Here is a 27331-nt window from a genome sequence, read left to right as displayed (position 1 = left end):
TGATTTGTATTCTTCACCTGTGACACCAGGACTCCCAGCTCCTGGCTTTCCTCGCACGACATCTAGTGGCAGCCAATACGCTTCTCCAGTCGTCACATAGCATTGTGGGCACAAGTCCACAGCGAAGCAAAGTCTCCCCTGTCTCTTTCAAAGTCACCTTCCAGCGAGTATTAAACTCCTATTGATTTCTGTGGGAAGTGGGTGGGAATACCTTCAGGAAGTGGGTGCAAAGCCTTCAAGGACATAACTCTGTCCATGTTCTACAAAGTGCATGCTTCAATACCACTGAAGTCAAATTAAACACATACTTGAGTGCTTTACTGAATAGGGGTCAACAGCAGAACTAGGGCCTAGGGCTGAGGTTTCTTTGGGCTGGATAGGATGGCTCCACGCACAGGTTTAACTGGATTAAAATGTTGCATGTCACTTTAACGTGGCTTGTGTAGTTGTGGCATAGTGCTGGGAGAGAGCTCTCCCAGCGCTCTAAAAAAAAACCCCTCCGTGAGGGGCGGTGCACTGTCTACATTGGCACTTTACAGCACTGAAACTTGCAGCACTCAGGGGTGTGTTTTTTCATACCCCTGAGCGAGAAAGTTGCAGCGCTGTAAAATGCCTGTATAGACAAGTCCTAAGACAAATAGGTTTGTTTACATTTACAGGTTTGTAAAAAAACAAATACATTTGTTTACATTTATACTGCCCTCTTCTTATTTACATCACCAGAAAGTGAAAGCAGGCATTTTTGTAGCACTTTTGTAGCCAGCATTGCAAGGTATTTACGTGCCAGATATGCTAAGCCAGGGGTCAGCAACCTTTCAGAAGTGGTGTGCCGAGTCTTCATTTATTCACTTTAATTTAAGGTTTTGCGTGCCAATAATACATTTTAATGTTTTTTAGAAGGTCTCTCTCTATAAGTCTATATATTATATAACTAAACTATTGTCGTATGTAAAGTAAACAAGGTTTTCAAAATGTTTAAGAAGCTTCATTTAAAATTAAATTAAAATGCTGATCTTACGCCGCTGGCCCGCTCAGCCTGCTGCCAGTCTGGGGTTCCGTTCACCTAGGCTGGCAGCAGGCTGAGCGGAGCCTGCAGCCGGGACCCCAGCTGGTAAGGGGCCGAAAGCCAGAACCCCAGACCAGCAGTGGGCTGAGTGGGGCTGGCAGCTGGTACCCCAGACCGGCAGTGGGCTGAGCAGCTCAGCCCGCTGCTGGTCTGGGATTCCATCCGCTGACTCCTGCCAGCCAGAGTCCCGGCTGCCGGCCCCTCTCAGCCCGCTGCCAGTCTGGGATCCCGGCCCTGCCCACATAGAGTGGGTACCTATCTTCTCCCTAGTTCTAGCCCATTCTCTTCCTCTCTTTCTGCACTGAGCTGAGGGTGGGAGTGCACTGAGCACAGGGCTGGGGGTGAAGGAGCAGGCTGGGGGTTAGGGTGCAGGGTCTGGCGTGGAGCTAGAATGAGGAAGGGGGCTTAGGGTTGGGGCAGGAGGTTTGGGTGTGGAGTACTTACCTGGGCAGCTCCCATTTGGTGCGAGGGGTTCAGGTGGTAATGTGCAGGGGGGGGGGTTGCAGGAGCTCCCGTTTGGTTCTCAGGCTGGGGGTGGGAATGTGGGGGGTGCAAGAGTCAAGGCATGAGGTGTGCAGAAATCAGGGCAGGGGGCTGCATGTGTGTGAGGAGGGTGCAGGAGTCAGGGCAGAGGGCTGGGGGCATGTGAGGGGGGTGCAGGAGTCAGGGCATGGGGTGTGGGGGGGCTAGGTATGTGTGGGGAGTGCTGGAGGCAGGGCTGGGGTCGTGGGAGGTGCAGGGGTCAGGGCACAGGGGTGTGAGAGGGTGCAGGGGTCAGGGCAGAGGGCTGGGAGTATGTCAGGGGGTGCAGGGGTCAGGACAGAGGGCTAGGGTCGTGGGGGTGGAGGGTATATGCCCTGATTCCACCCCCCTTCCCCAAGGCCCCGTCCCCACCTCTTCTCCGCCTCCTCCCAGTAGCAGCGAGCCCCCTGCGGCTCTGCTTCTCCCCCTCCCTAGCTAGGGCCATCAGCTGATTGGCAGCAGGGAGGGAGAGGAGGAGGGGCAGGAACCCAGCACACTGGGGGAAGAGGCAGGGGAGGAGGGAGCTTGCACAAGCTTCTTCACCCTGCCCCCGTGGGGGGGTGGAGAACAGCAAGCCAGGGCAGGCAGGATTTTTCGTGGCACGCTACTGCCTGCCGAGGTCCTGGCCTGGGTTCGCAGCGGGCTGAACGGGGCGTGGCTGGGACCCGGCAGGCCACAGTGTGCCATTAAAAATCGGCTTGCGTGCTGTCTTTGGCACGTGTGCCATAGGTTGCCGACCCCTGTGCTAAACATTCATATGCCCCTTCATGCTTCGGCCACCATTCCAGAGGACATGATTCCATGATGATGACGCTTGTTAAAAAAAGAATGCATTAATTAAATTTGTGACTAAACTCCTTGGAGGAGAATTGTATGTCCCTTGCTCTGTTTTACCTGAATTCTGCCATATATTTCAAGTTACAGCAGTCTCAGATGATGACCCAGCACATGTTGTTCATTTTAAGAACACTTTCACTGCAGATATGACGAAACGCAAAGAAGGTACCAATGTGAGATTTCTAAAGATAGCTACAGCACTCGACCCAAGGTTTAAGAATTGGAAGTGCCTTCCAAAATTGGAAAGGGACAAGGTGTGGAGCATGCTTTCAGAAGTCCTAAAAGAGCAACACTCCAATGCTGTAACTACAGAACCCGAACCACCAAAAGAGAAAATCAACTTTCTGCTGGTGGCACCTTACTCAGATAATGGAAATGAACATGCATCGGTCTGCACTGCTTTGGATTGTTATCGAGCAGAACCCGTCATCAGCATGGACGCATGTCCCCTGGAATGGTGCTTGAAGCATGAAGGGACATATGAATCTTTAGCGCATCTGGCACATAAATATCTTGTGATGTCTGCTACAACAGTGCCATGAGAACGCCTGTTCTCACTTTCAGGTGACATTGTACACAAGAAGTGGTCAGCATTATCTCCTACAAATGTAAACGAACTTGTTTGTGTGAGCGATTGGCTGAACAAGAAGTAGGACTGAGTGAACTTGCAGGGTCTAAAATTTTACATTGCTTTATTTTTAATGCAGTTATTTTTGTACATAATTCTACATTCAGAAGTTCAACTTTCATAATAAAGAGATTACACGACAGTACTTGTATTAAGTGAATTGAAAAATACTATTTCTTTTGTTTTTTTACAGTGCAAATATTTGTAATCAAAAATAAATATAAAGTGAGCACTGTACACTTTGTATTCTGTATTGTAATTGAAATCAATATATTTGAAAATGTAGAAAACATCAACAAATATTTAAATAAATTGTATTCTATTATTAACAGTATGATTAATCACAATTAATTTTTTTAATCATTTGACAGTCCTGATGCATATGCTTAACTTTAATCACGTGAGTAGTACCTGTCACAGTTTCCTCTATAGTTCAGCAAAGGCACCTACCCTTAGGCTTCTGGCTGCCAAGCCATTGCCTCTCTTGGGTAGTGACCTGAATCTCTCTCTCTCGCTCCTGACCAGGTGTGATGCAGTATGATTGAATATGATCATTTATACCATTGATATCACCACTGTTATACAATTGCAACATATCTTGTACAAAGTATATCATGTCAGGCATCAATGGAAAAATTATGAGTAGCTAACTATGATTATCCTGTTTATAAACATGTATCGTCTTTGTTTCTGAAGTTATGAATATTGGCCACGTACTGGTATGTTATGCATATGTTGTAACAACCCTCCCCAGCCCCCAGAATTTACATTAGGGTCAGTCAGCTATGTGTTGATGGCCCATTAAGGACACTCAGCTCACAATGGGCCATAGAAGAAGTTCATCGTGCCCAGTAAGCCTTTCCTGTGGATGGCCTCAGAAAGAATATGGATAACAGCTAGTCCTGTGGGTCATCAAAGCATGTAAGGGCATGTGATATGATCATGTGACCCTGGATTCCATCTTGGGCCAGTAATTTTCCATGCATCTGGGCTGTGGGCTTTGTTTGGGACAGTAAAATTCCATGCACACGGCGGAGGATGTCAAAGAACCCCAGAGAGATCTCCATTTTGTCTTCATTTACTGCTTATTTCTCTGGACTGGATTTCTAAGACAGCTTTGAACAAGGACTGATGAATCCCAATCTGTTTGTGAGCTAGCAATTTATTCCATGACTGCTGTGATGCTGATCTATGAACACTGAAAATCAATTGTATGTATATGATCTTGTGACGGGATCCCTGCGGTGCAGCCTGGGATTGTGGGACCACTGTGTACCCTTAACTCTCCAGCCTGGGCTGTCTCTCACAATGCTTTGCTAGTGACAAGCAGCAAACTCTTCCAGGAGCTGTTATCACTCAGCACAATCGCATGTGAAGCCCCACACCCAGCTAGATTGCATGAATGCTCCCAGAACCACTCATGAATCACACCGAAAAAGGCACCAGCCAAATCCCCCCAGCTTCCAGCCTTGTTCCCGAGGAATATACCATCTTGTAATCTGCCCTATTTCTCGGTGGTCTGTCCTGCATTTGGCATCCTCAACTGTGACCCACTAAGGTCCAATGACACCAGGGTATTTTAAGGCCAAACAGTTCCCTGCCTTCACAGTGTTCTTCTCAGCAAAAAGAGTCTGTCTGAACAGACCTGCTTGGTTTCTCTTCCGAGACTGATAACAGTGTGACTGCCCAGTTATAAATTACCACACAGTTCTTCCTATGTAAGCCAACTCTATTCTTAAGGTAAAAGCACTACTGAGAAAACATATTAAAAACAATAAAAGAACCTACATGCAAGCTTACCAAAGATCACCCCAATCCTAACACAGAGTCTGGCATGAGCAGGCCTTCGATACTCCATCATAGCTTCAGCTCAGAACAAGCTCACAGTCTTATGGGGCCTCAATAGGACCAGTCCTTCCAACCCATCTCTCGGGTGTGGACCAGGATTCCTGTCCGTTTGCTAGACCTGGAAGAAGGCCTTGAGCCCCTTTAAAGTCAGGCTACTTATCTAAAAATTCTTTCTTTGTGTGTTGTTCCCTGGAGAATCCAGTTTGAACTAGTTTATGCAAACCTCTCCTGCTTCAAAAGAGGATAACTGGAGAATTACATTAGCATCCCCCTCCTCCTAGAGGAGTTATTCATACACAATTGCAATTTTAATGCAATGGACTCCAAAGATATTGAACCTAATTCAATGAGGTTTAACTTCATTCCACAGAATTTATCTTAATTCCGTAAGGTTTATGCAGGATATTCTCAGCCTGTCATAGTCCCTCTTAAATCAATGCAATTACTCACGTATACTTAAAGTAAAGAATCCTTTAAGGTATTTAGGTGCCTAGCTCCCAATGATTTCAGTGGGAGTAAGGCTTCTAACTACCTCTGAGGATCTGGGCCTTAGCGTTTTCAGAACTGGGACATACGCTTTGATCCTGCTCACACTGAAGTTAATGGCAAAACTTCAGCTGACTTCAGTGGTGCAGGATTGGGCCCTAAATTAACAACTATACTAAATAATTTAGGTCCAGAATCCAAAGATATTTAGACTCCTAACTTCCATTGAGACAAATGGAAGCTAGGAGCCTAAATACCTTTCTGGATCTGTGCCAAATTGACTTAGGAACTTCACTGCATGCTTGTTTGTTAACTACAAAGGACTTGGCAGGGCTCAGCTACCAACATCTAAACAAGACAAGACATTTTAGAAAAAAATTACATAGGTTCAAATTTCAACCTCCCCACCCCCATCCACACACTTGCACTGTATTTCAGATACATCTACGCAGTTTATCGCTGTCTGAGCTGTAGCTCACGAAAGCTTATGCTCGAATAAATTTGTTAGTCTCTAAGGTGCCACAAGTACTCCTTTTCATTAAATTAGTAGGTTTATAATTAATGTTGTTATTAGAACAAATGAGTTTTATGACAAATTATCTGTGATAAGTTTTGATCTGCAAAGGTTTATAATGTAGATCGTTATAGAGACATTACCCGTTATGGCTGATGTGAATAACTGAAGGAAAATGAGTTCAACTACCACCGAGTTTACATAATGAAGTAAACTGTAGAATCTGTTAATGTTAATATCGATCTTATCTACAATAATATATGGCCTACATTTGAAAAATAACATCAGTAAATTAACATACTTTTTCAGCTGTTCATATTTTCCTGGCTCTACCAAGATAAGACAATTACATTCCTGTATTAACTTTAATAATATTGATACTGATACAGAAAAGGCAATCTGCATAATAGAGCCAACTGCAGAATTGATCTTATTTAGTATTGATCCTATTTTTCCAATAAGATGCTGCCCTGTATTCGAAAGATAATATCTGTAATAAATTCTCATTAACATATAGCAGATGATGACATCCAGAGAGAAATATCACATCCATGCCCTTTTCATGTATTAGCTTTTAAATCAATATTATAATAACAATAGTTTATTAAATAATATTTTTAGATGTGAGAGTTTGCTTCTTGAGAGTAGGTTTTTGATGGGTAGGCACAAACTGAAAATGCAATTCTCTCAAGTTGCAAGAGTGTGTATGTTGCGTCCTTGAGCAACAGAATGGGCAGAAACAAAAGGGTTGACACCTAATTTCGTTCCCTTTGCTATATTTGTCAAATGAGAATCTAAGGCCAGGTTTATACTAGTCACTTTGCCAGCATTGCAATGTCAGTTCGATGTGTGATTTTTGTGCGTGCAATATTTCTATGCAGCAAAAGCCTTAGTGTACGTGCACTTATACAGGCATAAAAGGATAGTTTATTTCACACACCAAATTGATATGAGCTATTCCAGCAAAACTTTGTAGCATAAACTAGGTCTAAGGCATTTCTATCCATTTGTGAGACTCACTATTAAAGGAAAGCAATTTTGGCATAAACTAATAACACTGATACAGACAACTATGAACTTTTGAGAGAAGCTCATGAACAAATCAAAACAAAAAGACAGTGTTGCTCAAACCCATTTCAGACTAAGGCTCTGATCCCGCAAAGACTTACACATGTGAACCATTCCACTGAACCAGAGGCCTGGTCTAACCAGCAGCAGCATTTGAGCAGAATCAGTGGGTGCTGACGAATGCACAATTCATTGTGGAATGAAGCCTAACCTCTTATCAGTACCACTTATCAGTGACTTCTGGTCACTACTACACTACTTCTGGTCACTACTACAGGACAGGCCTAACAAAGAAAATAACAGAACGCCACTAGCTGTCACCTTCAGCCCCCAACTAAAACCCCTCCAACGCATTATCAAGGATCTACAACCTATCCTGAAGGATGACCCAACACTCTCACAGATCTTGGGAGACAGGCCAGTCCTTGCCTACAGACAGCCCCCCAACCTGAAGCGAATACTCACCAGCAACCACATACCACACAACAGAACCACTAACCCAGGAATCTATCCTTGCAACAAAGCCCGTTGCCAACTGTGCCCACATATCTATTCAGGGGACATCATCACAGGGCCTAATAACATCAGCCACACTATCAGAGGCTCGTTCACCTGCACATCTACCAATGTGATATATGCCATCATGTGCCAGCAATGCCCCTCTGCCATGTACATTGGGCAAACTGGACAGTCTCTACGTAAAAGAATAAATGGACACAAATCAGATGTCAAGAATTATAACATTCATAAACCAGTTGGAGAACACTTCAATCTCTCTGGTCACGTGATTACAGACATGAAAGTTGCGATATTACAACAGAAAAACTTCAAAACCAGACTCCAGCGAGAGACTGCTGAATTGGAATTCATTTGCAAATTGGATACAATTAACTTAGGCTTGAATAGAGACTGGGAGTGGCTAAGTCATTATGCAAGGTAACCTATTTCCCCTTGTTTTTTCCTACCCCCCCCCCCCCCTTCCTCAGACTGTTCTTGTTAAACCCTGGATTTGTGCTGGAAATGGCCCACCTTGATTATCACACACATTGTAAGGAGAGTGATCACTTTAGATAAGCTATTACCAACAGGAGAGTGGGGTGGGGGGAGAGAAAACCTTTTGTAGTGATAAACACCCATTTTTTCACGGTTTGTGTGTATAAAAACATCTTCTGTATTTTCCACAGTATGCATCCGATGAAGTGAGCTATAGCTCACGAAAGCTTATGCTCAAATAAATTGGTTAGTCTCTAAGGTGCCACAAGTACTCCTTTTCTTTTTGCGAATACAGACTAACACGGCTGTTACTCTGAAACCTTTCCCTAACAAGATAATGGTGGGTGAACTCTTGTAATGACAAGTTGCAGCTCTGAGCCACGGGGACGGAAGAAAAAGAAAGCAGGGGAAGTCCTGTAAAGTAGCTGGATAAGCGTGAGCTGGAGAGGATGGCAAAGGGGAAATGGGAAAACAGGAAAGCTCCTGTAATGCTATGGTGGGGAGCCGATGGAACTAGAGGAATGAGAAGGCATCTTATAATACTGCAACATGGATGTGAGACAGGGAATAAGAACACAGAAGAGAGGTAAGAAAGCATGGCCGCTCCTGTAATGCTGCAGGACAGAGCTGTACCGGGAAGGCAGAGAAGGTTTTTGCAGTTTGCATTGTGGAAGAGCTATCCCAAAACTGGCAGTAATCCAGGTAACCACACTGATTAGCAAAAAGAAAAGGAGTACTTGTGGCACCTTAGAGACTAACGAATTTATTTGAGCATGAGCTTTCGTGAGCTACAGCTCACTTCATCAGATGTCCACGGTAAACATCTGATGAAGTGAGCTGTAGCTCATGAAAGCTCATGCTCAAATAAATTGGTTAGTCTCTAAGGTGCCACAAGTACTCCTTTTCTTTTTGCGAATACAGACTAACACGGCTGTTCCTCTGAAACCTGTCACACTGATTAGGGCTGGTTTAGTTTTCCATATGACCTCCCTGGAAACAGGTGCTTTTAATTGGTATGAGTCTCTCTCTGGCTCTGTAGAGCTGCCAGTAAAATAGCCCATTCCCTATACCACACAGGATTAGGTTTGTAGAGTGCCATTTGGGAGAGCAACTGAGCAACGAAGTGCTCCATCCCCTGGAGAAGGGCAAAAGGAGAGGGAGAGGCATCACTGCCAGGTTAGGGGTACAGAGCTGTGAGATACCTGCCAACCAGCCACAGCCCAGGGCAGGAAAGGGCTGCAGGGCAGCTGGTACCCCAAGAGCCACCAGCTCACCCAGGCCTCTTTAATCCCTTCTCTGAGGCCCCCACCTCTTTAATCCCTCACCTAAATCCCCATCTCACCTCAAATCACCTGAGTTCCCTGCCCCATCCCACCCCACCGCCCCTCTAACCTCTCTGACCTAACCCATCCCTTCCATTGGGCCCCAGACCTCCCACATACCGAACCCATCCTGTCCCCCAACCCCCTCTAGGCCCCACCATCCTAATGCTGCCAACCCCCAACCTCTCCAAAGCCCTCTAACTTCCCTCCCCAAACCGCTCTGAGCCCCCACATCTTCCCAAACCCCTCTAAACCCCCCTCCTCTCAACACCCCCTCCTCTCAAACGCCTCTAGCCCCCCACCTCCCCTAAGCCCCCGAGCCTCTGACTTCGCTCCAGCCCAGCTCCGCCCCGTCTAGTCTATTAAACCGAATCCGCCCCTCCGCTCTATTGACCCTACCCGGCCGCCGTCCTTTTAGCGCCTGCGCACTGTGGGTAGAGGGCAGCTGATGGCGGTGGTGGGGCTGCGCGGTGTCCGCTGGCTGCGGGCGGCGGCCTTGCTACGGGCGGCGGGGGGCCGAGCAGCCCCGCTGGGGGCCCGAGCAGGTCAGCGAGCGAGCGAGCGGCGTCCTGCGCCGCGAGTGACGGGGCAGCGCAGCCCCGAGGCAGGCCTGGGGGGCCGTGTCCTTGGGCGTCTGCGGCGCCGGGCTCAGTGGAGGGAGGGGGCCGGCTTAGGGCTCTGGGTGCCCCTGGGGGAGGGGGTTGGGGGCTAATTGGGGGAGAGGGCTTGGTGGGGAGGGGGTTGGGCGCCCTTTACTTGGGGCAGTCTCTTGTGCATCCCTGGATCCTTGTCTGTGATTCAGAAATTGCAGAATCAGGTGGGGAGGAGGAGGAGCCCCGCACACAGACCCTGGATTCTTGTGTCTGATGACCCCAATGCAGGTGATTTGCTCCCTATCCTGGGGGTGATCCTGTGAAGCAGTCTCTCCTTTCACTGTCTGCCATGTATTGGGGTGCAACCATCATCGGCTGCTCCCAGCTGTGCTCTGCCCTGAACATAAGCATGGCCATACTGGGTCATACCAAAGGTCCACCTAGCCCAGTATCCTGTTTTCCGACAGTGGCCAATACCAGGTGCCTCAGAGGGAATGAACAGTACAGGTAATCATCAAGTGATCCATCTCCTGTTGCCCATTCCCAACTTCTGGCAAACAGGCTAGTGACACCATCCGTGCCAGTCCTGGCTAATAGCCATTGGTGGACCTATTATCCGTGAATTTACCCTGTTACGATGAGACTCCTAAAGAGCTCTGACTTGTGTTTTCTGCCTTCAGCTTCGGGCTTGCCCAAGCACTTGATGCCTGGACCTTACCCCAAGACTCCAGAGGAAAGGGCAGCTGCTGCTAAGAAATACAATATGAGGGTGGAGGACTATGAGCCACATCCGGATGATGGCATGGGGTGAGCTACATAAGGCACTGAGATTATTAGACCCTTGAAGAAAGGCAGAGGCAGGTATCAGCTGGTACCCGGCTGCAGGGAGGATCTATTTAACTGAAAAATACTGAGGGGTCCTTGTGGCACCTTAGAGACTAGCAAATTTATTTGGGCATAAGCTTTCGTGGGCTAGAACCCACTTCATCAGATATATGAAGTAAAAGATACAGGAGCAGGTATAAATACATGAAAGGATGTGGGTTGCTTTACCAAGTGTTAGGTCAGTCTAATGAGATCATAGAATATCAGGGTTGGAAGGGACATCAGGAGGTCATCTAGTTCTAGTCCAACCCCCTGCTCAAAGCAAGACCAAGCCCCAACTAAATCATCCCAGCCAGCGCTTTGTCAAGCCTGACCTTAAAAACTTCAGAGGAAGGAGATTCCACCACCTCCCTAGGCACCAGTTCTTCACCACCAGTGCTTCACCAACCCTCCTGGTGAAAAAGTTTTTCCTAATATTCAACCTAAACCTTCCCCACTGCAACTTGAGACCATTACTCCTCGTTCTGTCATTTGCTACCACTGAGAACAGTCTAGATCCATCCTCTTTGGAACCCCCATTCAGGTAGTTGAAAGCAGGCAGCTATCAAATCCCCCCTCATTCTTCTCTTCTGCAGACTAAACAATCCCAGTTCCCTCAGCCTCTCCGCATAAATCATGTGTTCTAGTCCCCTAATCATTTTTGTTGCCCTCCGGTGGACATTTTCCAATTTTTTCACATCCTTCTTGTAGTGTGGGGCCCAAAACTGGACGCAATACTCCAGATGAGGCCTCACCAATGTCGAATAGAGGGGAATGATCACGTCCCTAGATCTGCTGGCAATGCCCCTACTTATACAGCCCAAAATGCCATTGGCCCTCTTGGCAACAACGGCACACTGTTGACTCGTATCCAGCTTCTCATCCACTGTAACTCCTAGGTCCTTTTCTGCAGAACTGCTGCCTAGCCATTCAGTCCCTAATCTGTAGCGATGCATGGGATTCTTCCATCCTAAGTGCAGGATTCTGCACTTGTCCTTGTTGAACCTCATCAGATTTCTTTTGGTCCAATCCTCTAATTTGTCTCGGGCCCTTTGTATACTATCCCTACCTTCCAGCATATCTACCTCGCCTCCCAGTTTAGTGTCATCTGCAAACTTGCTGAGGGTGCAATCCACACCATCCTCCAGATCATTAATGAAGATATTGAACAAAACCGGCCCCCCAGGACTGACACTTGGGGCACTCCACTTGATACCAGCTGCCAACTAGACAAAGAGCCATTGATCACTACCCGCTGAGCCTGCGATAAATCAATTAACAGCAGGATACCAAGGGAGGAGAAATAACTTTTTGAAGTGGTAAGAGAGTGGCCTATTACAGACAGTTGACAAGAAGGTGTGAGTAACAGTAGGGAGAAATTAGTATTGGAGAAATTAAGTTTCGGTTTTGTAATGACCCAACCACTCCCAGTCTTTATTCAGGCCTAATCTGATGGTATCTAGTTTGCAAATTAATTCCAGTTCTGCAGCTTCATGTTGGAGTCTGTTTTTGAAGTTTTATCTCATTAGACTGACCTAACACTTGGTAAAGCAACCCATGTCCTTTCATGTATTTATACCTGCTCCTGTATCTTTTACTTCATACATCTGATGAAGTGGGTTTTAGCCCACGAACACTTATGCCCAAATAAATTTGTTAGTTTCTAAGGTGTCACAAGGACTCCTTGTTTTTTTGTTTTGTTTTGTTTTGCTGATTCAGGCTAACACGACTACCTCTGAAACTTACAACTGAAGTGCTTGTGGTACGCTGCTGCAATATTAAAACACTTCATGTACCCCTCAACACTCCAGAAAGGCAGTGTTCTCTAAAAGGTTAAATAAAAACAAGTCACTGAAGCTGAGTGTGCAACACATTATGGAGGGCGGAGAAATAATGTTGGGATGGAGGATGGTTGTATAGGCACTGGACTGGGATGCAGAAGGCCTGGGTTCAATTCCAGGCTCTGCCACAGACTTTATGACCTTGAGCAAGACAGACTGTATGACCTTGAGCAGGTCATTTTCTATGCCTTAGTTCCCTGTGAAATGGGGATGATATGTCCCTTCTTCAGAGGGGTCTTGTGTGGCTAAATTAACATTTGTGAGGTGCTCAGTTACTATGACAATGGGGACACAAATATCTGGAATATGGTGTTAATGGTGATCTAACTGCAAAATGCCTTTCAAGTTAAATGCTTTAAATGTGGGGAGGGATGGCTTGAGATAGTCACAAGGAGAGAGGAGGAGAAGCTGAGCATATTCCAGTAGCACTTGCAATTTGCCCGTATAAAGACAAAATAAATAAACCAGGGGAAGAGGATACACCATATAAGCAAAGTCATCAGTATGAAGGCAAGCAGTGCCATGTTAGTTAATGTGTTTTTAAAAGGTGTTTACAAAATACTGTAGGTTCAAGAGCTACTATAGCTAATAATTTTCTTGCTCTGTTATTCCATTTTAATAGATTTTCCTAATGATCTGTACCATACAATGGATATAAATAATTTCTGTTTTATTTGTATGTTTCCAATAGGTATGGTGATTATCCCAAACTTCCTGACCGATCTCATCATGAGAGAGACCCCTGGTATCAGTGGGACTACCCCGGTCTGAGACAAAACTGGGGAGAGCCGGTAGGGATGGTGGATCTTTTTGTTTCTACTGAGCATTAATGTTCAACTAAAATAATATTTATGTAATACTTTACCATCTCACACCGATGTTTGGAAAGGAAATCTTAGGCCAAGAAAGTCAGGGTAAATCCCTATTCTGCCCCCTTTCCCATCCACCCCAAAAAAGGCCAAAGGATTTTCAGTGTCCATACAGATGAGACAGGGCATCCGTACCTTAGTATCTTCCACAGTAAGTTGAAGGGCTGAGTCAATCATACTGAGATTTGAACGTGTATCGAAGAATCTTAAATGCTTCAGATCCGATGTCTGCATCACTAAACCATCCTTTCTGCTAGATCACAGAAGTTCACGCCCTCTCAGCCCAGTGGGTCCTGCCACTGCTGTCACTGGTTCTGGGGTTGCTTTTCAATGGAATGGGTGCTGGGTGGCCTTTTCCCTAGAAACTGCTTGAAACTTCCTTTCTGACACTAGAAAAGTAGACTTAAGAGCCAACTCCTAATGACTAGTAACTTTTGCTGGTAAGAGAATGTGGGGTTTCTGTAGGTGGTTGAAACTGAACCATAATTATTTCACTTGGTGGATGACATGAGCTGTCCCTAAGCAACAGAACTAGAGGGAAAACAAGCTTTTGTGTGCGTACTGGGGATTCCAAAGTGCCCGGTTGAAGAAATTGATTATAGCGGAGGGATAACTAAAAGGAACTCAAGGCAGTGTTTTTACCCTGTAGTAATGCTGCGACTTGAATTTACGTTGAGTAGTTATCTAATCTCTCTCAGTACATTCTCTCATGTAGCGAGGATCATAGGTGCAGTATAGAAAGGCTTGGGAATCGTCAGCTTGGCTATTGAGCTTTTAAAAGCAATGGTGCATGAGAAGTGTTGCAGTGATTCAAGATACCTATGTGCTTTGGCTCTCTCTAATGCTGAGAAGGCTCTGTATTAATATTTGCTGTCCCTGGGGTGATTTGGGGTTGTGGTAATTTCCCGTTGCACGTACTGTCTCTTGGTCACAGTGGAGCACAAGTTCTTTCAGTGAGAAGTGTTGGAAATAGTAAAAACTGCCCTCTTTGCTTGTAAGAGATGGTTTCGTTTGTAATGGTGAGAGTATGGCTCCCCTGGTGTTAGATCAAACAGCTGTGCAGTCAGACCCACCATCAGCCACCATCTGAAGTAATGAACTGGGAAAGTGAAGACAGTATGTGATCAGAAATATTGAGTTGTCTGCATTCTGGTTATGTGTTCTGCTTAGCTGCTCATGTTTAAGATGCTTGACTTTTAGCTTCTAGGCTGAAAGCCCCTTGTGAATGAGAAGCTTAAATGTGCATCTGTTCAAGCAATTGTATTCAACCTGTGGAGGTCATAGGATAACTCCCATCCCATCTTTAATCTGTTAGAGTTAAATAATGGTGCCTGGTGCATTATAGACAAGTATGTAGATAAGGAACCTGTTCCAAAGTAGCAGGAAATCACTTGCGATTTTTTTGCTGTTCTAACTCCACTCAGCAATATACATCTGTGGGGTCCTTGGATGCCAGGAACTCCTCACAAACCATTGTACTAATTCCTGCTGTGCCTTTTTGTGAAGCACCGTGAGAACAAGAGGTTTGGAGACACAGTTGAAGTGGTTGTGGGTGGATAAATGTGGGTTCATGGTATTTTTTGAAAAATAAACAAAAATTGAAGTAATATCATTTAATTGTTTGAGCAGAAAGCTGGAACTCAGGGTTCCTGAATTCTGTCCTTGACCACCAGCAACTCACCATGTGTCACGGAGTCCCTGGGCGATGCTCTGGAACTGCTCCCCATGAAGTCAGTCAGGACTCTGGGGTAGTCGCCTTTCTGTGAGCAGCCTGTCTTCAGGACACACAGCTCACACAGCTTCCACCTTCCTGGGTCTGACCTCAGAGCATTCAGCATCCTCTGCCCCTCCGTGCGCTTTCCCCCAGCGAGTCCGCTCAGGCGGGGCTCCTGGGGAAGCCAGAGGGTCCTGCACCCCAGCTTCGCAGTCAGACGTGACTCTCAGCCAGCCAGTAAAACAGAAGGTTTATTAGACGACAGGAACATGGTCTAAAACAGAACTTGCAGGTGCAGAGAACGGGACCCCTCAGCTGGGTCCATTCTGGGGGGCAGTGAGCCAGACAACCACGTCTGCACTTCACTCCATGTCCCAGCCAGCCCCAAACTGAAAACCCCCTCCAGCCCCTCCTCCTCTGGGCTTTGTTCCTTTCCCGGGCCAGGTGGTCACCTGATTCCTTTGTTCTCCAACCCTTTAGCTCTCACCTTGCAGGGGGGGAAGGGCCCAGGCCATCAGTTGCCAGGAAACAGGGTGTTGGCCATTCTCTGTGTCCAGACTCCTGCACACACCTGCCCTCTAGGGCTCTGCAATGATCATACACCCTTACCCCACCCCCTAGATACTTAAGAACTGCCTAGGGGAAACTGAGGCACCCCCACACTATTCAGAGGAAACATTAAGAACAGTCCCACTTCGTCACACCATGACCTTGGACAAGTCACTTAGTTTCTCTGTGACTGTATCCCCATCTGTAAAATGAGGGTAACATTTTCCTTCTGGTAGTGTTGTGATGTCTAATGTCTGCAAATTGCATTAAGTTTCTCGGATGAAGAGCCAGAGAATTGTAGAGTGCTATTGGAATAATGTAACCGAGCCTCTCCCTTTATTGTTTAGATGCACTGGCACTTTGACATGTTTCTCCGGACCCGTGTTGACACGTCCCCCACTGTGGTACCCTGGCACACCATGCGCAATCAGTTCTTCTTCTTTATTGGCTTCATGCTGTTTATGTTCTGGCTTGGAGAAATGTACCCATCCTACATGCCTGTGGTGAGTAATGAGGTGGGGCAGGGGGAATAGGTCTCCTAAGAACTGTTGCTGCATGCCGCTGCCAGATGCCCAGAGCAGTGTCCTCTTGAGGTTGAATAACTTGGGATACGAAAGACCCGCTGCGCCAGCGGTGTGGCTTTGGACAAGTCACTTAGGCCCAAGTCCTCAGAGGTACTTAGGCATTTAATTCCTGTAGAAATCAATAGGAATTAGATGCTAAAATACCTTTCAGGCTGTTGGCCTTAGTGTCTCAGGGCCCCACTGTCTCCATCTGTAATAGTGGTAGAACATTTTGCTTCAGAGTGGTGCTGTGAGTGTTGCATGGTGCATCAAAGAGACAAAACACTCTGTGAGTGTGAAGTATTTGCCCACAGGTTTTCTAAGTTGCCTGTTTGAATGTGTTGAGCTTGCTGCTTCACAGTTATGTTCCTCTGCAGGGACCGAAGCAATATCCCTACAATAACCTGTACCTGGAGCGAGGGGGCGATCCCAGCAAAGAGCCCCCAGAGGTGAAGAACTATGAAATCTGAAAGATGCATGGAAATGTAGCTCTTCTCCTGGGACATTTACTCTGGGGGTCCTCCAGAATGTTCACTGCAGGATGCACTAAACACTTGTTCTCTAAGACATTTACCCTTAATGAAATATATTGTGAAAACTCTTGTGGTGGATTTCTTTTCTTTGAAGAGGCTATAAAGTGGGCAGTGACGTTACAGTGACTCCACCATTGTCTCTGAGCGTGGGTCGAATTCCTTTGTGTATAGGATGGTGCTTCAAGAAGAAGGCCAGGGGTGTTGATCCTTATGAATCTGTGTGTAACATGGACACTGGAATTCTTTAGATAAGTCTGATTCCAGTGCCAGCTACCAAGGTTGTTCTTGCAGCTGTTGGAAGGAGAAGAAAGTAAAACAGAATTCTATTATGTTCAAAGATGGACACAACTCCTTTTGGGTTATTCAAGTCTTCCATGATGCCATCTATACTATGAATAATTCTACTTCCTCATTGGGTTGGCTCTTCTTTCTCACCCCTCCTCAGGCAGTAGCTGCAATCAAAGTTTAAGAGTTGCCTTATGTACTGGTGGATTAGGACCACAGAAGAACCTAGCCTTTGAAGTGATACATCTCACTTTAGATAAACCTTCCATCCCTCACACAGGACAAAATCTCCCTCTAATCTTATACCCATTTTTGAGCAGTAGTGCTGCTTACCACAGTCTGCCACGTTAGTGTAGGAGTAACCTATTGCTGTGTCTTATTGACCTTGGCTGTTGAGGGCATGGTTGGTCTTCTGAACTGAACAGTTATTCCCCAATGTTTTAGAGAGTTTAAGGAGTGTATGTAGTAGCATACTTCATCCGATGAAGTGAGCTGTAGCTCACGAAAGCTTATGCTCAGATAAATTTGTTAGTCTCTAAGGTGCCACAAGTACTCCTTTTTGCGAATACAGACTAACACGGCTGCTACTCTGAAAGTAGCAGTATGTTACTTTCCTTAAATAATTTCAGTGTGTTGCCTTTTGCCTAGAAGTAAACAAAAGCATTTTCTAAAGTTCTTAGACCTCAAAGCTGCGGTAAGTGTTCAGCAGGTGTTTGAAACTATAGTAAAGAACAGAATTATCAGACACATAGATGAACACAATATGTGGGGGAAGAGTCAACATAGCATTTGTAAAGGGAAATCATGCCTCACCAATCTATTAGAATTCTTTAAGGATGTCAACAAGCATGTAGACAAGGGTGATCTAGTTTATACAGTATACTTGGACTTTCAGAAAGCTTTTGACAAGGTCCCACACCAAAGGCTCTCAAGCAAACTAAGCAGTCATGGGATAAGAGGGAAGGTCCTGTCCTGGATCAGTACCTGGTTAAAAAATAGGGAATAAATGGTCAGTTTTCACAGTGGGGAGAGGTAAATAGAGGAGTCCTCCCAAGGATCTGTACTGGGACCTGTGCTGATCAACGTATTCATAGATGATCTGGAAAAGGGGTGAAACAATGAGGTGGCAAAGTTTGTAGACAATACAAAATTAACCAAAATAGTTAAGTCCAAAGCAGACTGCAAAGACAGAGATCTCCCTAAACTGGGTGCTTAGGCAACAAAATGGCAGATGAAATTGAATGTTGATAAATGCAAAGTCATGCACACTGAAAAACACAATCCCAACTACACACACAAAATAATGGAGTCTAAATTAGCTCTTACCACTCAAGAAAGAGATCTTGGAGTCATTGTGAGCAGGTTTCTGAAAACATCTATTCAAGGTGCAGTGGCAGTCAAAAAAGCTAACAAAGTTAGGATCCATTAGGAAAGGGATAGATAAGACAGAAAATATAGCTCTATTATATAAATTCATGGTATACTTACACCTTCAATACTGCATACAGTTCTGGTCGCCTCATCGCAAGAAAGATATATTGGAATTAGAAAACATACAGAGAAGGACAACAATGATTAGGGGTATGGAAGAGCTTCCATATGAAGAGAGATTAAAAAGACTGGGACTGTTCATCTTAGAAAAGATGACAGAGGGATATGATAGAGGTCTGAAATGATGACTGGTGGGGAGAAAGTGAATAAGGAAGTGTTTTTGCCCCTTTGCATAACACAAGAACCAGGAGTTACCCAATTAAATGAATAGGCAGCAGGTTTAAAACAAATATAAGGAAGTACTTCTTCATCTAACATACAATCAACCTGTGGAACTTGTTGCCAGGGGATGTTATGAAGGCCCAAAGTATATCTAGGTTCAAAAAAGAAGTAGATACGTTCATAGAGGATAGGTCAGTCAATGGCTATTAGCCAAGATGATCAGGGACACATCCTCATGTTACATTACATTGGCTATTAGCCAAGATGATCAGGGACACATCCTCATGTTAGTATCTCACTGGAAGTGTCACATACAGTGGAGGTCTTTGAGGAAGCACATAGAGGGATAGTTTGGGGTTCAAGGAACAGCTGAAAGATACAGGCATAGCCAATACTGGGCTAAAGCCCTGGTTGTCCCCCCTTCTCTTACCTGGCACAGGAATTGAATGCTCCAGTGTTGTGTGGAATACAAGAAGGGAGCAGGGGGTTAATATGGGGTGGGGTAGAGTGTAGTGAATAAATGTCCCAGTGTGGGAGGGGGATAGTGGAGATGTGGTTAAAGCCAGAGTGTGAGATACTACAACAAAGGGAAAGGGGGAGTGCCCCAGTGGGGTGGAGGGGTTGATACCTGGGGGACAAGTAGTGGGGGGTTCATGCCTCAGTGGAGGGAGGCAGTGCGGGGGGTGGGGGGGTGATGCCCCAGTGGAGCAGAGTCCTGTTGGGTAGATACCTAGGGGGGCTGATGCCCCAGTGGAGGGTTGATGCCTCAGTAGAGGGAGGCAGTGCGGGAGTTGATGCCCCAGTAGAGGGAGGCCCTTGGTAGGGTTGCCAGGCATCCAGTTTTTGTCCGGATGCTCGGTCAAAAAGGGACCCTGGTGGCTCCGTTCAGCACCGCTAACCAGGCTGTTAAAAGTCCGGGTGACGACGCAGTGGGGGCCTGGGGCCAAGGCAGGCTCCCTGCCTGCCTGCCCTAGCTCAGCGCAGCTCTGGGAAGCAGCTGCCAGGTCCTTGTGGCCCCTAGGCGCATGCACATTCAGGGAGGCTCTGTGCACTGCCCCCTCCCTGAGGGCCGGCTCTGCAGCTCCCATTGGCTGGGAACCACGAGTAATCGGAGCTGTGGGGGTGGCACCTGCCTCACCCGAACTCCCTCTCGGAGCCCACCTCAACACTCCAACCCTCTACCCCAGCCTGGAGTCCCCTCCCGCACCCAAACTCCCCCAACACCCTCACCCCAGCCTGGAGCCCCCTCCTGCATCCCAAACCCCTCATCCTTGGCCCCACCCCAGAGCCTGCACCCCCAGCTGGAGCCCTCACACTCCCCAAACTCCAGCCTGGTGAAAGTGAGTGAGGGTGGGAGAGACTGAGGGAGGGGGAAGGGAGCGAGCGGGGGCGGGGCCTCGGGGAAGGGGCGAGGCAGAGATGTTCCCCCTTTGGGCAATGAGTTGGAAAGCCTAGGCCCTGGGGGTTGATACCCGGGGGGGCTGATGCCGCAGGGCATGTGGGGGCAGAGATGGGGGGAGGCGTTTGATGCCCCAGTTGGGGGCGGGGTTAGTGTGTGTGTCTGAGGGGAGGAGTCATATTATACACTGATCGGCAGGAGACGCTTCGCGGGCGGAGCTCTTTGGGTTGCTGGCGGCCACCATAGAGCAGGGAGTCCCAGCCGCCCTGGGTCAGGAGTCGCGATAGGGAAGGTACCGGAGCCGGTAAGGGCCGCTCCGCCGGCCCCTGTCCCCTCCCCCCCCCCCCAGCTCTGACCCCGGCGCGGGCCCTTCCCACCCAGGCGCGGCCCCAGCACGCCCCCGCCGGCCGATCCCCCCACGCAGGCGCGGGCCCGGCTCTGGTGCGGCCACTGACAGGGAGCCCCCCCTCCCCGAGCGCCCAGTCCCGAGCCTCCGCGCGCCCCGGCCGGTTCTGAGAACTGGGGCCCCGCCCGGAGGGGCCGCGCCGCGCCGCGCCAGGCAGCCACGAGGCCGCCCGGGGGTCTGGGTGCGGCCGCCCCACGGACGGGCTGGAGATCGGTGGCGTGGGCGCTCTGGGGTCTGGGCCCCTGCCTGCGGGCTGGTTTCACGCGTGGGTCGTCGCACAGCTCTCTGCTAGTGGCCACATCCGCAGCCCTCTGAGCCCCTCTGGCTTGGGAGTGTCAGTAGTCCTCTGTAGTACAGCAGCACCCAGGGGCCCAGCCGCGCTCGGCGCTGTACGGACACATAATGAGAGACAGTCCCTGCTCCCAGGAGCTTAGAGTCGTCAGGCGACACCGGTAAAGGGTGGAGGAATAGGAGTGTGTTTTTAACTTGGTGAGGTTGTGTAAGGGTACGTGGGAAGCGAGTGGCAGAGCTGGGATTGTGATCCCATTTCTCCTGTGTCCCAGTCCAGTAATCACTAAGCTGTCCATTGTGTGTACCGCAGTGCAATGTAGGGCTGAGTATTAGCCCTGTATTCTTGAAGGAAGGTAGGAAGTCCTTTTGTAGGTTGCCCTGTGTTATGCTGAGTCCTGCCTTCCAAAAAAAACCCCTCCTTGCACGCTGCAGTGGCTTTGCAACTGGCGTTAGAGCCATTCCAGTGTCTCCCCTTTGGGTTCCTACTGCCTGATGTTTACTTTTATTTATTAAAATAGGCTCAATCTAGGACAGTGAGAATTAGGGGAGAGAGAGATCAGGGAATCCAAACAGAGGAGCATGTAGTATAGTGAGGGCTTCTGATTTTAGGTTTTAATTGATAAATGCCAATAAAACACACCCTCGATTTAAAAAAAAAAAAATCTGTGTTTATCCAATCAGCACTGGAAATGATTACTCAATTCATGCTGACTTCACCCCTTTCCCAGTGCAGTTTGTTTATACAGGCGATGCTTCCTGTTTTGTAGCTAAGCACTTGTGTACACAGAGCTGTAATGTGGACTGCAAAGGTGTGATTTCTGAAGTGCAATAACAGCACATTAATAGGCCCGTGTAGACCCTACTGGTGCACACTAAAGGTTCCCTAGTGCACTGTGCAGTGCAGTGCAGTTTGAAACAGTACTATGTGTATGTACAAAGAGAGCCCCAGAAAACCCTGATTTTTGGACATCTACCTGGAAGTCAAAAATTGCTAAAAATAAATTCTGAAAAATGAAATTAATAAGCCCAGAAAAACAGAAGCCCTAAGGGTAACCTAGTGTGTGTGGCACTGAACTAGCACTCAGGAGACCTGGGCTTAATTCCCAGTTCTGTCATTGGCTTCCCTTTCTGTGCCTTATTTTCCCTTCTGTAACATTGAGCTAGGGTACTGACCTCTGTTCTAAAGCACTTTGAGATCTAAAGACAAAAAGTACAATGTAAGAGCTAGGTATTGTTAATTCTAGGAGGAAGTTTTGAGATTTGGGTTGAGTAGGGAGGTCTGTAGGAAGGGATTTCAGGTTGACAGTGTTGGGATTGTAAAAGAGGGAGTTGATCTTATTAAAGGGGGATTGGGAATGCTGTTATCAGGCCAGTTGTTGGGTTCTGGCTGCTGTTACTACAGTATCAGTTGTAGCTATTTATAATGCCTCCATCACTACAGTAGCTGGGCACCTGTGTTTCCTGTGTAGATGACATATTGCTGCCTCCTTTAGCAGTGTCTGTATGATCCATCAAGAAGATGAGAGAGATTGTTTTAATTTTCAGAGGAACAGCCGTGTTAGTCTGTATTCGCAAAAAGAAAAGGAGTACTTGTGGCACCTTAGAGCTGTAGCTCACGAAAGCTCACGCTGAAATAAATTGGTTAGTCTCTAAGGTGCCACAAGTACTCCTTTTCTTTTTGTTTTAATTTTGACAGCCTGGTATCTCAATACAGTACCTTCTCTTCCCTCATGTCCCTGGTGGACAGGGCTTGTCTGACCAGCTAGGCCTAGGTTCCCCCATTCCTAGAGTACTTCCCTCAGGACACTTTGCAACAGATTGTGGCTAAGAGAGGCTTCTGGGAGTGCTGAGTGTCAATAGCAGCTGAGACTTGTTGCTATCTGGGATTTGTCAACTGCTCCCCTCCTGCAGATAGTGTAGGAATTGATATGACTAATGAAAGAGATCTTGAAAGAAGCCTGAACTTTCTCAATGACCTGAGATGTTACTTCTAGAACTAGATAGAACGCCAGATGGTGCACTCTCCCTGTGAATCCTGCTGATTTAATAATTTCACAGCTGTCTGGCTCTTCCTACAGCAGCCAGAAGAGGTAGCTAGAAGACTGTTTCCTTACTTTGAGGGTCATTAATCCTGTCCTGGACACAGAGAGATAAAGTGTGCAGAAACATCATGGAATTCTGAAGGCTCTTGGTTACTGACTATCCTTGATCTTGTCTATCAGTGTAGGGCTCAGAGCTGCGGTTTTGCCTTCAAGCCTGAAACAGCAGATTGGTGTCCCGAAAACCCCTCCTAATGCGGAGTGAGACACTGTTGTCCCCAAAAGGCCCCCAGTGCCAATTCATTTGACCTGAATTGATTTCTCAGCCAAAGTAAATGGAAGGTGCCTGGAAGGCCTGTGAGATTGTAACCTCTTGGCTGGATCACTCTAATCCAGTTTATTTCGGCCTTCCTTTGTTCTGCTGACATAAAATTTGGTAGCATAACTACTCCACTGGCTTGAGAACCAGGGATGCCCATGTTCTGGAGTGGCAGCCTCTTCAACAGCATGGTCCAGGGTCTCTCTCTTAGTATTGTTAATATCTGGCTAGTCCAAGTGACGCACTCTCCATTATTATTACTTACGTTACTGTAGCATCTAGAAATCCAGGTGTGGACTTCATTTCGCTCTCTATATAAATACAGACTAGTCCTTTCCCCAAGGAGTTGATATCTAAGTATAACACAAGAGCTAACAGGTGCATTCAGACAGATGGGGGAGTACAAGTAAACAGTGAGAACACTGACCAGCATCTTGGGTCAAGTGTTTTGTAGGCATCATGGCAAAGGAGCGTTCAGAGGAGGGATTTGAAGGTGGATTACGCATTGGTTTTGTGGATGTTTATGCAGTGAACCTCCCAAGCATGTGGGCACTGGGGGAGAAAGAATGAAGGTGTTTAAAAATGTAACAAATGGGCAGTGGGTACTGGCATCAGGGACTGATCGAAGGTGAGCACTGACAACTCAGTAGCTAATGAGAGCTGATAGATAGAGTAGGGATTGACGGTGAAGGGCCTTGAAAGTGAATGTCAGCAGGTTATGTTTGCTGCCCTGCAGAAGGGGGAGCCACTGGAGGATTCAGGAATGACATAGGTTAATGATCTTTGCAGCTGCATTGCCAATATAGAGTCAGGCTAAACAATGCACTCTTTGATGTGCTGTGTCCTGCTGGGGTAGCTGGTTGGGACTACCGACTGTCCTAGGTATTGGGTGTGGTCTCTAGGGGACTGGATGCAAGACCTTCCCTTGACATACTCGTGGGTACATGTGATATCCTCCCTGGCCAGGCTCAAGACTATAGATTCTTTTATAGTGTATTTGTGCTTCATTGCTCTAATTTAGATTGTAAGCCCCTCCTAGCAGGGCTTTCTTTGTTTTTGCCTGTTAAATGCCAGGCAACAGCAATCAACACAGGGCAAGGAAGACCTTGAAAATGTTATTCAGATGCCACTCACCCCAGCTGCTTCCCTGGTGGTGGCCCGTGGTCCCTTTCTTCTCTCTCCTAATGATTGCTATTCCCTTCCCCGTCTTCCAGTGATCTAGTTTGGAGGGAAGAGACCTCCTGGCTGCTTTGGGGTGGTGTTGCTTGGTAGAGGGGCTCCTTTACTAGGCGGGAGACAGGGAGCCCCATGTGTACAACCTGCTCCTGTGTTGATTGCACTGAGGAAGCAGGAGCCAGCAGAGAGCCAGGTAAGGCGGCTTCAAAGAAGCCCCCAGCTGCTGTCCCAATCTCTAACGTCAGTGTGGTCCGTGAGTGCTCAGCATACTGGGAGGGGGGAGAGGGGACGGCTTGGCAGCTCTACCTGCCTCCAGGAAGTGCCTGCTGCTTCTCTCTCCCTCATGTGCCAAAAGTAGGCTAAACTGATCTCAGTTTCACTCCCCATGACTAGTATGCGGAGCTGACCGTGAGGGTTTTTCTGGAGCCATGCCGGAGAGAGGTGCCTGACAGAGAGTCTGATAGAGCCTAAAAGGAAAGGGGGCAGAGCATGCACTTCAGGGCATGAGAACAAACATATAGCTCTCTGTCTTCCATGAGCCGCTTTGTCTGCTGCCGCTGGGGGGAGACTCTTTCCACCCCAGAGCCCTAGGATGCCTAGGGAAATGGTCATGTGATCTGTGCTGTATAGCCTCTGATCAGATCCCCCCTGGGCCTCTGATAAATTAGGGTGAGCTTAGCATGAGAATGGCAGCAGGTAGCATGAGCTTCAGTAGATTCCACAACAGATTAACACTCACAGCATTAAAGAAATTCTGATCAAGCAGCCTGCCCTGTAATGAAAGGGGAAGGCCTTTGGTGGAGGAGAGGGACAAGAAGACCGTACCGCTTGCTAGCTCCAGGTACACTGGGAATACCTACCAGACTCCCCTTCTGCACACACTTCAGCTAATCAGTGGCCTTGGTTACACATAGGCCGAACTAAGGCTGGAAGTGGTTTCAAATCTGATGTCTAATACACGTTGACTGGCCTTTGGGGATGGGCCCCTGAAATCAGAGAATGCATCCATGACAGAGAACTCTGCTAGGAATAATCATTCCAATTCTAGCATGGATAGGGCAAAGTATGGAATGCAGATATTTCCTATGTCTGGCCTATGCTAATGAGTGTTACAGTGTCTATTCTATAGAAACTTGTAACACAGATCAGATTCTAGAGCTCAGTCCTAACTCAGTCCTGATCCTAAAGCTCAGTCCTAACTGTGTTCCAATAGCCAGTGGACTATGGGTGAGTTTGGAATATTACTGTGCTATGTGTATTGCAGTAGTATCTAATCCCATTTCCCAAGAATTAGGGAAGCTTTTTTCCCATTTTGCAAGCAGGGGCAACTCCTGTACTGAAATGGTGAGTGAATTGCCTGGGGTCGCTGATGGAGTCATTGTCAAAATGGGAATTCAGCACTTCATGATTTTGAGCACGAGACCACTTATTTCACTGTTCACAAACTGAAGCAGAATTCCAAGTGAATTTCCTTTTGGGCCTTTGAATGATATGGAAGTGAGAATAACATGCATTAGCTAAATCAGATAATGTAGCAGTTTGCCTTGTTCTATGTTACCGCATCTCTTTTGAGTTTTCCCTGCTCATTTTAACTCTGTGTATGTATTGACATCAGTATGTTCAGTGAGCTTACAACCCTGTAAGTAGCTTAGCTTGAATGCCCTTCTGTAGCTAAATGAAACCAAACCCAGACTGAAGACTTAAGTATGTAATTTAGATCCCTTTCCTGTAACTGAGGGTCCTCTGTAATGAGAGTATGGGAAGAGCTCAAGCCACAAAGTAGAGTCACATACTGGAACCTGGGTTAATTTGGATTTTTTAATGAATTCCCAAACACCCCAACTCAGCCCTGCTAAATGCTATTCACCCACCAGGATTTATTTTATCATTTTACAGGTAGGCAAGTAGATTGTGTGGCTGGGTTGGTGAATTTCCATGCTGACATTGCAAGACTGTGCTAACCCCAGTATACATCTCTTCTAGAATCCAGAAAATGAAGCTAAAGGAAATTGAGCGAACAGCTGTTCAGGTGTGGAGTCCAGCAAGCAACCACCCCATCTACCTAGCGACAGGTACAGCTTCCCCTAGCCGTAGGATTCATGTGAGAATGAAAGTGGGAGCCACACAGGTGGTGTAACCATCCATTATATGCAGTGCAGAGAGACAGGACTATCTTATATTCCATCAAGAACCACTTGAATTCTTTTTTGAGCTGATTAAAGTGATATTGGCAAGATAAATATCAGGATCTATTTTTTTAAAAGGTGACTAGTGACTTTTGGATGCCCAGCTTGAGACCTTGAAGGAGACTGCTTTTCAGAGTGTAAATTCTCAGACCTTTCTGATGTAACGTCTTAATGAGCCCATGTAAAGCGTAAAGGCACCTGGCATTGGCTACTGTCAGAAGACAGGATATTGGGCTAGATGGACCATTGGTCAGACCCAGTATGGCCGTTCTTATGTATAAATTTGGACAACTGATCACTTTTTAAAAATCTAGTGCCACATATTTTAAAATGACTTTGCACTTTATTTGACTGCATAAACACCTCCAATTATTCAACATGATAGGACCTTACAAATCAGGCGCTTGCTTTTCACCATGTATTTCTTCTCACTTCACTCAGTTTAGACGCTGGACCACAGACTAATGTTCTCTTTCAGTATGGTCAGTTTCACTTCCTGGTCTTCAGACGCTATTGCTTTTGGGTTCCCAACACTGCAAAGTGAACACTCAATATGAAAAAAGAAAAGGAGTACTTGTGGCACCTTAGAGACTAACCAATTTATTTGAGCAGCTGTAGCTCACGAAAGCTCATGCTCAAATAAATTGGTTAGTCTCTAAGGTGCCACAAGTACTCCTTTTCTTTTTGCGAATACAGACTAACACGGC

The 27331-nt window shown here is 46.8% G+C and overlaps 2 protein-coding genes across 9 annotated transcripts in view; both read left to right on the top strand.

Moving 5' to 3' along the window:
• Positions 1 to 9671: 9671 nt before the first annotated feature.
• NDUFB8 (NADH:ubiquinone oxidoreductase subunit B8) lies at positions 9672 to 16875 on the top strand. The gene is made up of 5 exons (XM_048858705.2): positions 9672 to 9829; positions 10558 to 10684; positions 13274 to 13373; positions 16062 to 16217; positions 16655 to 16875. Exons 1-5 carry the CDS (start codon positions 9733 to 9735, stop codon positions 16745 to 16747), a joined length of 573 nt encoding a protein of 190 aa, XP_048714662.1. The 5' UTR covers positions 9672 to 9732; the 3' UTR covers positions 16748 to 16875.
• Positions 16876 to 20375: 3500 nt separating this feature from the next.
• Positions 20376 to 27331, top strand: part of SEC31B (SEC31 homolog B, COPII component) — a 43786-nt gene continuing 36830 nt past the window's right edge. For 2 of the 8 annotated variants that reach the window (XR_012669323.1, XM_048857676.2), the window contains exons 1-2: positions 20834 to 21065; positions 26422 to 26510. Coding sequence is in view for 6 of the 8 variants with exons in the window: in XM_048857676.2 (XP_048713633.1) it covers positions 21016 to 21065; positions 26422 to 26510 (139 nt within the window). In the remaining 2 variants the exon portion in view is untranslated. Of the gene's footprint in view, positions 20512 to 20832; positions 21066 to 24476; positions 24632 to 25259; positions 25280 to 26421; positions 26511 to 27331 lie in introns of those variants that run through there. The other 6 variants (XM_048857678.2, XM_048857677.2, XM_048857679.2 and 3 more) reach the window with 6 other exon arrangements.

This window comes from Caretta caretta, chromosome 7, assembly GCF_965140235.1.
Source record: "Caretta caretta isolate rCarCar2 chromosome 7, rCarCar1.hap1, whole genome shotgun sequence".
Taxonomy (NCBI): Eukaryota; Metazoa; Chordata; order Testudines; family Cheloniidae; genus Caretta; species Caretta caretta.
The sequence above is the reverse complement of the archived record's forward strand: the minus strand, read 5'-3'. Positions and strand labels throughout refer to the sequence as shown.